The 13,808-nt window shown below is 43.4% G+C and overlaps 2 protein-coding genes across 2 annotated transcripts; both read left to right on the forward strand.

Moving 5' to 3' along the window:
* The first annotated feature begins 538 nt into the window (after positions 1-538).
* On the forward strand, positions 539-1,984 carry LOC135494371 (uncharacterized). Its single transcript, XM_064782290.1, has one exon. It carries the CDS (start codon positions 539-541, stop codon positions 1,982-1,984), a length of 1,446 nt encoding a protein of 481 aa, XP_064638360.1.
* A 129-nt stretch (positions 1,985-2,113) lies between these two features.
* Positions 2,114-3,394, forward strand: LOC135494372 (uncharacterized). The gene has a single exon (XM_064782292.1). The coding sequence runs from the start codon at positions 2,114-2,116 to the stop codon at positions 3,392-3,394; it is 1,281 nt and encodes a 426-aa protein (XP_064638362.1).
* Positions 3,395-13,808: the final 10,414 nt, after the last annotated feature.

Below are 13,808 nucleotides of genomic sequence, written 5' to 3' on the forward strand. Positions count from 1 at the left end.
GATACAAGCTATATACGTGAAGGAGTGGTGCAATCATTAGGCATCAGTGGCGTCAAAGGGCAGCTGGAGATAGCAATGTTCTCCAGTGCAGTGTCAACTCCCAGCTTGAAGACCAAGGTCATCATTGAAAGCCTAGATGAGAACTTTCGGAGGGGGATCGAAGTCTGGACCATGACGGAGATGTGTGCCAACATGAAGGTTTTGGATTGGGCCAAGCTGAAAAATGAGTATTCACATTTGAGTTGGATACCATTTCCCTTTTGTCCTGGAGGAAAGACCGTAGACCTTTTGTTGGGTTCTGACTATCCTGAATTGGGAGTTTGTTTGGAGGAACGACTTGGAGATCCTGGCGAGCCCATAGCTAGAAGGACCCCCCTAGGTTGGACGTGTGTGGGGAAAGTGAGAGCTAGGATTGGTTGGATACAGCAGAGTCAGACATTGTGCATGACTTCTATGGAACCAGGACTTGATCAACTGCAGAGATGTTCCAAACTACACAGTTGACGAAAAGAGGGCCCTGGACATAGCGGAGAAAACAATGAGACCAATTGGTGACCGGTTTGAGATTGGTATCCCTTGGAAGCAAGACCAACCAAATCTTCCAGACAATCGAGGAATGGCAGAGAGGAGGCTGAGAAGCTTAGAAGCACATCTAAAAAAGAAACCAGAGGTGCAGCGACAGTATCGAGATGCCTTTCAACAGAATGTTGATAAAGGATACATCCAGAAAGTTGGACCAGTTGAGGCGGCTAGAGATGGATGGTACTTGCCCCATTTTGCTATCGTGAAACAAGACAAGCAAACCACCAAGGTGCGTATAGTGTATGATGCAGCTGCCAGGTTTGGAGGAACCAGCCTCAATGATGAAATGTTGCCTGGGCCAAATTTGCAGAAAGACATTCTGGAGATCGTGCTCAACTTCACACGGCGCCCAGTTGCTTTGATTGGCGATGTGAAGGAAATGTTTAGTCAGATTGTGCTCCAGTTAGAATGTAGACGTTACCACCGCCTCCTGTGGAGAGATTGTTACACATATCGACCGATGGATACTTATGAAGCCGTGCGAGTAACGTTTGGTGACAGGGCATCCCCATTCCTAGCCATGTATGTGCTACAAGAGCAAGCTCGACGGGCAGCACCAGACTACCCCTTGGCAAGTCAAGTGATTAAGGATTTCACATACATGGATGATGTCACCGACAGTTTTGAGACCACTGCAATTGCCGCAAAGATGATACCGGAGCTTAAAACAGTTGTGAAGACTGGAGGATGGACAATCCGGAGATGGAGCAGCAATGAGCGAGAAGTGCTTGTTGGCCTGAGTGAAGAAGACAAAGCGACTGGTGTCCGCTTCCGAGACAGCGACCTGCCTACTATGAAAACCCTTGGTGTCTGGTGGGATGCTGAAACAGACGTCTTCAGTTACTCCGTGAAGTTTGAGATGACCACAGTCAACACAAAGAGGGAGTTATTGAGTTTGGTAGCATCAGTTTTTGACCCTTTCCAGTTTTTGGCGCCTCTTGTGATCCGAGGAAAGATTGCTCTGCAGGGGGCGTGGATGAGTGGGAAAGACTGGGATGCTCAGCTGACTCCAGATGTGAAAAAGGTGGCAAAAGACTGGATCCAGGAGATGAGTCAAGCTCAAGATCTGAAGATTCCGAGGTGTAACAGAACGCGGCCAATCACTGATGTGAAGCACATTTCGATACATGTCTTCTCCGACGCGTCCCAAGAAGCCTATGCTGCCTGTTGCTACATAAGATTTCTGTATGATGATGATACAACACAGGTGACATTCGTTGCTGCTAAGGCAAGAGTTGCTCCGCTGCGGGCTATCAGTATCCCAAGATTGGAGTTGATGGCAGCGGTGCTAGGTGTAAGGCTAGCCCGTATCATAGCCAAGATGCTGGAGATCTCAATTGGAGAGCACAGATTTTGGACAGACAGTACAGATGTACTATACTGGATCAGGGGACAGTCTTGACGGTACAAGCAGTTTGTGGCAAACAGAGTATCAGAGATACATGAACTCACCTCCCCCAAGCAATGGTGTCACATTCCTGGAAAATTAAACCCAGCAGACGACCCGTCACGAGGTGTGAAGATGACCGAGATGGCTGACGATAAGAGATGGTGCAGAGGGCCAGATTTCCTGTGGAAAGGAGAGGAAGAATGGCCAAGGCAGGTGATGGAATCACTTGATGTGTCTGGAGCAACTGTTAGTGAAGTAGCCATGGGTGAAGAGAAGAAAGAGGCGAATAGCGCAGTAGCCCAAGTGAGTACACCAGTTCTACCAGCCGCATCATTTTCCAGCTGGACCAGATACCGAAGAATGGTGGCCTGGATGCTGTGCTTTGCCAAGAAACTACCCAAGAGGAAAGATGGGATGCGATCATTTACCCCTGATGAGTTGAGGCAAGCTGAGATTGGGATTTTGAGAGATGCTCAGAGACAAGTCTTCAAGTCTGAGATGTTGAGTGTACAGAAAAGTGAAGAACCCTTCCGTGGAAGTCTGAGAGATCTATGTCCCATGATTGATGACGATGGCCTGTTGAGAGTTGGTGGGAGATTGGAGAAGTCAGATCTGCCCTATGACGCTCAACACCCAATCATACTGCCCAAGAATCATCCTGTGACCACGTTGATCATCCGATCATTCCATTTGTTGGCATACCATGTGCGTGGAGTGAATGGACTGCTTGCCGATATCAGGACGAGATATTGGCCGGTGAATGGGCGAGAGGCTGTGAAGAAGTACGAGCTCACATGTGTCAAGTGTAAGGAACGAAAGAAGAAATTGTACCAGCAAAAGATGGCGTCACTACCTGGTCTGAGGGTCAAGATTCCAATCCGAGCGTTTGCCCACTGTGGAGTTGATTATGGCGGGCCATATCTTGTCAAGGTGACCAGGAAGATGAGGGACAAACGATACTTGTGTTTGTTTACCTGTTTGGCGTCTCGAGCGGTACACCTGGAGGTGGCTTTTGGATTGGATACCGCCAGCTTTCTGAATGCGCTGAGTAGGATGACAGCCAGACGAGGGCGCCCTCAGGTCATGGTCTCTGATAATGGAACAAACTTCCGGAGCGCTGACAGAGAATTAAGAGAACTGGTAAATGAACTTGACCAAGAACGCATCACCAATCATCTTGCAGAGAAAGGTATTGAATGGCGGTTCAATCCTCCCTTAGGAGCCCATCATGGAGGCGTCTTTGAGATCATGATAAAAGCTGCAAAGAAAGGGCTCAAGGCAATCCTGGGAGAGGCAGTGGTGAATGATGAGGAGTTTTCAACAGCTGTGGCAGAGGTAGAAGGTCTTCTGAATGCCCGACCTATCACCTACTGTGGCCAAGATCCGAAAGATGAGAATGTGTTGACCCCGAACTCTTTTTGATTGGACAAGCCGGGGGACAACTTGCTCCAGAAGTCACAGATGAGATCGCTTTCCATCCAAGAAATAGGTGGCGTTATGTACAGGACTTGGTGAAGAAAGTGTGGATTCGATGGCAAAAAGAATTCCTGTCCTTACTGCACAACAGACCAAAGTGGTTCAGAGTTGAAGAAGACATTAAACCTGGAGACATAGTGTTGATGGCTGATCCAGCAAACCCGCGCGGGAGATGGCCATTGGGACGAATTCTAGAGGTCTTCCCGGGATCTGATGGCAGGGTCAGAGTTGTTCAAGTATTTTCAAGAGGAAAAGAATGGCGACGACCAGTGAGCAAGCTAGTGCAGATTTTGTCTGCAGACGAAGACGCGAGAAGACCGATTTCGGATGATCGAAACCAGAAGATGACATCATTGGCAGACAATGGCGATGATGAAGACGAAGAGTAGAGGACCCTTTTTGCTTCGCTTTGTGACTTTGTCAAGTCACAAGAGGGGAAAATGTTCTGGCGAAGCCAGTTTGTTTTGATCATGTTGATCAGAACTGTCAGATTTGCCATGTGCTTATGTTTATGTTTACATTGGGCAGAACCACTACCAGGATGATGTCTGTCATGTGATAACTGCTGGCTATTGTTGATTGGCTGCCCTTGCAGTGTTTATTTTGGGAACAGTATAAAGGCCTAGGAGTTCAGGGAACTAATTGCATTCCAAGTTGAGACTTTGGCTGAGTAGGAGCCAACACCGATTTCTTGAGAAGACAGAAGATTGCCAATGGTGGACACCTCGCTGGTATGGTAATTCAGCCATGGTGAGGTGAAGGGTCTGTGAGCGTGGATAGCCGGTACAGGAGAAGGGCCAAGGAAGCTTCTGCTGTTTTAGAACTATGCATGTGGGCTTAGTTCAGTACATGGTGGTACTATATTTGTTGGCTTGACCCCGAGCCCAAGGTGTGTCTGGCGACACCCTTTTCTGGAGAAGGAAGCCATCTTGTCCAGAGTTTATACATTGGAAAAAGCAGACCAGACTTGTATTTTATCTGCTTCAAAAAGATGTTCTTTGCTCTATTGTTGATGCACGGATTTGATATACCGGTGAGGTGATGGTGTGGAACATCGATGTTTAGTTGAAGACGAAGTCAACCCATAGATTGTAGGCGTCAGTTAGTGATGGTGGTTTATGGTGCCAGTGTTCAAGAAGTTTGATGTTCTTCCTACCCTGTGAGATGTCCTTGTGAGAGGTCGTTGATGTTGTGACGGTTCCGGAAGACGAGACGGCGGTGCCCGTATTTCCCACCCGTACTACAGTAACTCATTGATGATCAGTCCAGTCTAATTTGATCTCACCATTAGCGAAAATCGGTGTCTTGGAATGCCATTAGTCTGGACTTGATTACCTTTGGAGTATCACATCAAATCAGTTAGTGCTCAACGTTAGAGTTTGTCTTTGCTTCCCGCTCGGTCGTGAAGTGTTTTGTGTGAAGCACCGGTTGTGTTACCGTTTGTCGGGTACTTTGTATCGTGGACCAGAAGCACCTGTTGAGTTACCGTTTGTCGGCACTTTGTATCGTGGAACACTTTGTATCGTGGAATTATATCCAACTTAACTTAAACTGCCCCTTAGTGGATGGCAACTCCGTTGAGGTGAACAAGCTACAGCTCCGGGCCAAGTGGAGAGAATCGGAGAAGAGAGGCGTCCGAAGACGAGAGCGAGAGGGATCGGCCCAGCTGTGGATTGTGGATAGACGAACGACAAGGATTGACAACGTGATTGACTTGGTTAGTATGGTCAATCCTCGTACCTTTAATACAGTCCTCTAATTTTGATATTGCTTTGCAGCCACGCATTAACATTCTGTTTAAGTCATCCTGGCCATGGTTCTGCTGAAAAATGTCGATAATGATTAGAGGATCCATGTAAACAGACTGTGGTTATTTTTCTGTTAAACAGATATCGATCGAACACTATGAGTGAAAGAAAAGAAATCAATATTAGAGGCATCATCATCTTACATATATGTACATGTCTGAAGAATTTGTACAAAGTGTGCCAACATAAAGGGTCTTGTCCGGGCCTTTTGCGTGAGGAAGTCTGATTGTTAAGAAATCTTTAGTCTTGTTTTGTATTTGTCAGTGTTTCTTAGGTCGAAATTTTCGGCTTTTAGAAGAGTCTTAGTTCAGAACTTCTTCAGATTCGTGAACGCAATAAGACATTCGTTCCAGGACTCTTGCAACATATAAACACTAAAGTTAAATCTTAACTAAGAATCGTACATGAATCTTGAAAAGGGCAGCGACTCCTGGCCTAGGGTAACCTTCCTTTAACACTCGATAACCTTCCTTTAACACGACGCACTTTGGTCTTGTGTGTCAGTCTGTATAGACTGAAAAGTCTGGGTTTCGTCTTGGAAAGGACCTTTATCAAGAAACTGTACAGCTGTAGATATAAAGATATCGCGACCGTCCACCAAGATTGCCATAACTTATTTGGATGCGAGATTGACGGAAGTTATTATTTTTTCACGCCACGCCCCACACCCGCGATAAGGTATTACAAGAGAGGGTCGCTGCAGCCGGTGGTGTTGTGGCTTCACGATGGATTTCATGAATTACAGTACACATTTCGAACCGGTCCGTTATCTAACTCACAGCTTGATATTGACCTCTTACTAAAAGGCCTTAATTTTCGAGAAACTCATTTACTAAAAGGCCTTAATTTTCGAGGAACGCATTTTCAAAAGCCTAATTATACAAGTAAGTGCAGTGAAAAGATAGGTTCTGGTGGATTTATCATCAAATCGCTTATCTACAGGTTTTACGTATACACCAGCAACACGGGTAATCTGGTGGTCTGGTGGTGCCCTCACGTTAAAATCGAAGTCTTCCAACTAGTTTGAATCCACATTCAATCGGCCAATGGCAAAATGTCATTGTGATGAATGATCGAAAGGGACTCTGGCTGATGGGAATATTATATCTTGTTTTGGAGGAGGTATTTTGCACCAAAATCCTTACGTCATTAAAATTGCCGAAAATTTATCAAAATATCAGTGATGTGCTGAAAACACTCCAACCTACAGCTAGTCTACTCCTGGCGCTCATTTAGACACACTATTAAAGTGGCCCGTCTTTTTCGCTGGCTTTGAAACATCGAGTTTATACGAGAAAAGTTATCTTCTGAGTAACATTTGGTGGGAAATGCCACGTTTGATGGTCAACTGTACCCACGATCATAAAAAAACAGTAGTGTATGACTTCAAGCCCCCTTAAATGTCATTTCGTGGTTTCAAACTACATATTATGCGACTACGTCTCGTTGAACTATACGTACATAACGGACGTGGATGAACGATGTCAACGAAAAATCTCCAGTCATTCGAAGTTCACTCGAAATTACATTGTATCTCATATATCTTTCATTGGCCGAAACTTTGCTAGTTTTAACGGGATTTTTCCTCGTATATTGATACTGTGTAGTGGGTTGATGGTCACCTGTAATTAAAGTGCACATACAGATACAAAAGTCAGGTCTGCTCAGTTAATTGAAGGTGAATGATTTCACATAACAGATATACCCGCCTATTTTACACGCCGATTAGTACTATAGGGGAGCTTCGTGCTCGCTTTGTTACGTGTGGCAAGAAAATATCTGCCCCACAATACCGCCTTTACATACTTACTCTCAAAATAGTAAGTACTAGCTGGACATTCTTTTTGTCACAAGTATGAATGTATCATTTAACTGATGACAAAATGCACTTCAATGATACATCGGATTAGAATCTGTAAATAAATGTATGAAAGTGATTTTAGGAAGGGAAAAACGCCTCAGCCAGATTTTACATAGACGCACTGACTTGGCGTACTGTAATGGTAAAGGTTATGTCAATACGCACTTGCTGGTGTCTCTGTCGTCATTTTTACTCTTTCGATTATCAGATCATGTTTTAGTAGTGCTTCCTTAACATATACCCGCTAAAGATGGACACCCTCTTTTCTAAGGACGTTGGTTTGGTCCAGAAGCGGTATTTCTGATCAATTTCACCTTTGTAATCATGACATCCATTTTTTAGCAACAAGGGTGTTTTAATAGAGAGGTATAATTGTATTTGTTAGCACGTGATCCAAATACACTCGTGGGGCGAAAAAAGGAGAGTTATAATGCACCGCCATATAGCAATGGTGGCGTGGCGTTACGTGCATGTCAAGACGAGATTGTTTTGAAAGTACATGTAGTAAATGTTTTCGAAGAGATATAAAGATTTTTTCGTTGTTTTCTATGATAGGCCTTGAATAGAGACAGGAAAGGATTTTGAGTTTGTAAAGAGGGTTTAGGGTTTTTATTCCCCTAAAAAAACTCAATGGGGTACATACTCTAATCTCCCACTTACCTGTCCCATTCCTGAACCCGGAAAATCATCAGAAAATCCTAAGTCCAATAAAATGGGGTGGGGTATGGTCGGAAGCAGAATGCCCTGGATCAATATTATAATTGTTCTGTCGACTTCCTTGTCACACCCCAGAGCCTGGCAAAGAATTACACTAGGCCTAATCGGGTGAGGTTACGGATGACCTCAGTGACATAACAATTACGTATTCTCCAAAACAGTATAAGAGAAGTTGGACAGTTCTTGTGTACTCATTGATGTTTTTGTCAGAGGTTCGATTTGTTAATCGACGAGATGCGTTTGTTTTGGATTTTTTGCTTTGCCATTGGATTTTGGGTCGTGAATTCGATGGATAACGGTGACGACGGTGATGGTGGCGGTAATGGTGGGCATGGTGATGGTGGTGACGACGGAGGTAATAATGGTGCGGCTAACGAAGGCCAAGAAAAGAGACATCTTCATGGCTACAGCTTGAATCAGCGTTTGGCTTACGTGGATACTTTTAGGCTGCACCATGCGATGGGCATTGCGCATGCCCGGTCTTGTCGTTCTTTTGCCGTACATCACCGCATCCATCCAAGGACATTCTCAAGATGGCTAGACCAGTATGAAGAGATGTCGGAACGCCGCGACAGGTGCACCCAAATTGAGAGGAGACGGCGGAGGATTCGGCAGCATGGCAATGATGAACAAGGTAACTCATTTTTGTCAGGAATTTACGAAAGATGTACAATTTTAAGTGAAGTAGGCCCATAAGATTAAGGCCTGTACTCACTGACGCGTTTTTCCGCCGCATTTTCACCGCCGGGCGGGGAATCCTTTGTTCACCTAATGAATAACAATTGATTTCCGCGCCTCGGTGAAAACGCGGCGCAAAAGCGCGACAGTGAGTTCAGGCTTTCACTGTGAAATGATGTTTTATCCATAGTTCGACATTATTCAGGGACTCTTCTTAGATTTCAGGCATACTCTACTCTTCTCCCCCTCCGATTCATCCCTTCACCGTCTGCTTGATAGGCCTACCGTTTGTCCTTTTCAGCGTTTTGGGCAGACATGGAAAATCAGCTCAACGACTGGTTTATTCAACGCCGCCAGCATGGAATTCCAGTATCCGGGATCGATCTCCAGTCACAAGCAGCCAGAGAATACAGACACTGGTGGACTAATCTGACGGAGGAACAAAGGCAGCAGACAAGAGCGCAAAGGCCTCGCAATCAGGATTTCCGAGCGTCAGATCACTGGCTGACCCGATTCAAAGAAAGGTAAAAACAACGAAGCCATTTCGTAAATTGGTATCTCACTTGGGTTGGGTTCTCTCACAACTTTTGTTCTGCCATAATGGAATAATGGGCCCAATGACCAAGAAATGGACAGTAATGGGGGAGTAAGCTACGTTTTTCAAAGCTAAAAGTGGTCTCCTTTTCCTTTCAGAAAAAGAATAAGCCATCGAAGAAAGAATAAGGACACGCGAACCCTCCCCGACAACGCTATGGAAATAGCGGCCGTCTATCGTAGGGAAACGTCTCAAATCATCCAAAATGGAAATTTCCATGTGATCATCAACATGGATGAAACATTTGTCAACTTTGACATGGTGCCGAAAACCACAATGGCTACAACAGGATCACATTCGATCGACATCAGATCCTCAAGAGGGAACGGGAAGATTGGATGCACGGTAACCTTGGCCGTCTCCAGCGATGGACGAAAACTACCAGCTGAGGTCAACTTTAGGGGCTTGGATGCTGAAGGCGAAGTTATTGCAGAACTGCGAGCCCATGCTCCCCAGAACGTGCGAGTAAGTAAACCTTTTCATTAACTAATCCTGGTTTATTAGCTGTTAGATGACCATATCATCTTCAACTGCCAATGGAGCTAGCTCTATGATCTGCCTGCTCCTCGTGTTTAATGGTCTTTTTACGAATCCTGTTCTATTTTTAGAATCATTGCAGTACGTTGATCTTTGAAACCATTTCCCAAAGCTATCAGCTGGCTGAGCAACAATACAATCGGAGAATGAGTCATACATTTTCATGAATTGCACCGATTTATTCTTTATTTCTAAACGAAACGTTTTAATCTTAGGTTACAGGTACTCCGAATGGCTGGGCAAGACATCAGTCATTGATCGAATGGTTGCAAGCCATTGTTGTGCCATTTATTGCCGGAGCAACCTTTCTCCTCATCTTGGATCGCTACCCTGCCCATAGACATCATCTGTTTACGGAGGAAATTCCGCGGCAAACTGGACAGGATTCGTTCATTCCTGGACGATGCACTTCAATTTTGCAACCTTTGGACTTAACTGTAAATCGCAGTTTTAAATGTCATCTCAGATTGGTGTGGAAAGCCTGGAAGATTGGACATACCGAAGATGATGGACACTGTGATCAGATTTCCCGCCAGGAAGTAGTACGTATGATCAGTCTCGCCTGGGAAAGAGTGGCATTCCAAGTGATAGTCAGTGGGTGGAGACTAAGTGGACTTCTTCCGGACGGGAATGACGACCCAGTGATCCCGCATCCAGCAGATGGGGACTTGAAGAGGTTAATGATGAGCTTGAGTTTGACCCTGATGACGCTGATGTTGACTTTCATGATGAATAAAACCTTATCAGAATGTTAATCTTCTGTTCAATTTTTTCTTTAATGCCCATTATCAGGCAGTAGATCACCCTGTTCTTTCGTCCCAGTTCCAATCTAGTGACTTTACCCTTCCATGTCAAAGACGAGGCCACTCTTTTTAACTACAGGTGATGAAATCAACAATCAGGCCCGATCACAGTTTAAAGACTCCTTGTGGGTGTTCCTAGACCACTTCACTGCTTAACTGCAGAATAGCCAGGACTCTTCTATAATCACCCGTATTCCATTGGGCAATTGATCGGTTGTAGTAGCTCCCATTGTGTAAATACAGTGTGTTAAATGGTGAACGAATCGCCACAGTGATCTTGAGCTGTTACGAAACCGTGACCCTAATTGCCCCGGTCGCCCAGCCGCAGTACACGTAAACGACTACGTGACTAGGCAAGATTGTCGTAAAGCCTTACAGTGTCCATTGTCATGTCACTACTCCAGGCTGTTCCATAAATTGAGCTCTGCCCCAACCAAAATTAGCAATATTCGGACTTAGTCACTTGCGATAGGGTTTGGAAATGGGACAGGTAAGTGGGAGATTAGAGTATATAATTAAATGTTGGCTGAAAAAACCCTCAAAGTTCTTTCAAGACCTAAAACGTTTTTTTCTCAAGAGTATATTGCTTTCTCGGCTGGTAGCTTGAATTCAAAGAAACAATGAGCGAAACTTAAAGGATTGTTAAACTAGATGTATGCTTCAAATGATTATAATGCTGTACGTTTGTGACAATTGGGACGAAGGTAAAATGGTAATACACCATTGGATAATCCATACATTTACACTGAATTAAACACCTCGAGATATCTATAGACTTCCTCACTCCTTTCTTCATCAATTTTTCTGACATGAGAAGCTACAGGTAAAATAAAATCTCCATTCCCTGTCATTAAAATTGCTTCATCTTTACTTTTCTTATTACTGAGAGAGGTGGGACTTTGGAATATAACATTAATTTTCTCATAAAATTTCTTTACACGGGCGATTATTCCTTCTGATGGGAAACAGAGAATTTGGAATAAGCTAACATCGTTCATCATGCCATTGTGATGAAAGAAAACCAAAAACATATTTCTAAGTTTATAGAGGGCGCTGTACATTTTACCAACCCCCGATGTATAATATGCTGTACGCGTCAACTTCGCCTGCCACTTGGCTGATTTCCCCTTCCCCTTGTGGTAAATCGTAACGGTTACACAACAAGTATATCTCCTGTTAACGGCAATTAGTCTTCCGTCTAAAGTGATGAAAATAAATGGACTCATTAGCTCTGGAAAGGCAGATCCATTTGAAAGCATTCCTGTTCCATTACTCCATGTTAACGTGTACAACGTCGATGATATTGTTAGTTTCGAAAGAAAACACCTAATAATTATGCAATTATGAAAACAGTAAGGATCAATGTGTGCTTTACAACGGTAACATGGATTGCCTTTCGAAATTATAATTTGGCCGAATAGATTTCCGCTTAATGCGAAGAGAAACTTGTAAGCATAGACCTTGGGGTGGCCCCTCGGACCAACATGGGCCAGAAGTAACAATTTCATGTCATATATCACGTTAAAAATTCCGACATGTTCACTTAAAGCTGAAGTATTTTTCACAAGAAGATAGTCCCCTGTTTCCACTAATCTGTTGTAAACAAGTATGGATTTCAGTGTTACTCCCGACTCGTCAAGAAATTTGTGAATAAATACAATAGAACTCGTCTCATGGTCGTATAAATACGAAAACTTAGTGCCGAACTCCAATATTGCGGAAGCTGGTGGTTTAAACAATATTTTCATAGAGCGTCTGTAGCTAATGTTTTTCGGTCTTGAATCCTAAAAAAGGAACAGACTGGCAATGTCACGCACACTCAGTTTACTCGAATATACTTAGTACTTGTCTTGTGGGTGCCACTGAGCCTGTTAAACGCGAAGCTGGAAGTAATACGGTAGTAGCCTACATAAAATAGAACGCAATATATCTAGTAGACCTGGCTCAAAGCATTCCACCAGCAGTCATTATAATCGTCCAGGCCCCAAAAGCCGTATATGTTTCTTTAGTAGCATGTATCTTTGAACTCGATCGACAAGTAGGGGAACCAGCCAGTGACTCGGCCGGAAGTCGAAGCCACGAGCTCAAACATGCTGTCGACACGTACCACTGCACCACTGGGGCTCAGTTTTGTTGTAACTTCACTTAGCACGGAGTATTTTGTCCCGATCCCCCTCCCCCATCGAGTTTATACTGACTTTGAAGGCCTACGCCGTTCGTCAAATATTTAAAATGGAAATTGAATTGCGTAAATACGTACAGTGTACTTGATATATTGTTTAACATTGCCGTTGTGTAGACAAATGTACAAATGCTGCATATACCAAATTTCAGCAAACTCGTATGCATCATAACAGTTACTGCTCTTTACGACATTGTGTATCGGCGTAGTCTTCTAATGGTTATTACCTTAAGTTGATGCATCTGATATCCCATCGTGGTCTTCACCTCCTCCTTCTCCATACACGTTCCCTTCTTTGAGCTGATTTGACAGATCATTTTTCCGTATCTTGGCAGTGAGTTCACAGTCGCACAACTGATCGTCATCAAACAGAGGAAAAAACACTCGAAGAACGAATCCTGGTTATTATTTTGAAACAGTGGTTCAACTATTTCTCTGTTAATGATTAACCTTTTAAAATGGAAATCCTTAATTTGTTTCATTTTTCTATTTTCATTGAGGTTCTCAAACGTTATTTGAAAACGTAAACTAAAGTTCAGGTACACAGTATTGTAACTGCTCAATTTCAGACTTTTCACAGAACTACACACATTGTCCTTACCACTTCCTCTGCAACTATTGTGAACATAGGACTTGTCCTCAGTGTTGCCGTCGGGATTTGAAACCATTTGGTGACCATAGATAAGCGCTGCTGAATTTCATGAAATATGTTTCCGTCATATCTCTCTGCTAGTCAAACAATTTATTCTGTATTGATACCATTGGTTATTACAGAAGTGAATAAGCAAGATAAACAATGTACAGTATAAAACGTATGCAAATAAACATATAGATATAATTACAGAGATAAAAGGAGATACATGATTTAAACGGTATACGGTAAAAAAGGTACAGGAAAAAAAGGTACAGGAAAAAAGTTACGGAAATATAGGTACAGGAAATAAAAGTACAGGAAATAAAAGTACTGGAAATAAAGGTACCGGAAAAAAATGTATCGGAAAAAAAGGTACACAAAATGGCATAAGTAGGTAAAAAAGGTACAACATTTTTTTTTAGAATATTATTATTCTCTTCAACTGGTTCAGGCTCGGCCTATGTATTAATCTTTTATTGCCCATTTTCTGCTTTTGTGACTAAGGTGGTGCCTTAAAATAGTTTAATACATTGCGGACAATTTTG

The sequence above is a fragment of the Lineus longissimus genome, chromosome 10 (genome assembly GCF_910592395.1).
Source record: "Lineus longissimus chromosome 10, tnLinLong1.2, whole genome shotgun sequence".
Taxonomy (NCBI): Eukaryota; Metazoa; Nemertea; class Pilidiophora; order Heteronemertea; family Lineidae; genus Lineus; species Lineus longissimus.

Bases quoted from the DNA above. Each gene is read 5' to 3' on its own strand.
- LOC135494372 (XM_064782292.1), top strand. From the start codon at position 2,114: ATGGCTGACGATAAGAGATGGTGCAGAGGGCCAGATTTCCTGTGGAAA.
- LOC135494371 (XM_064782290.1), top strand. From the start codon at position 539: ATGAGACCAATTGGTGACCGGTTTGAGATTGGTATCCCTTGGAAGCAA.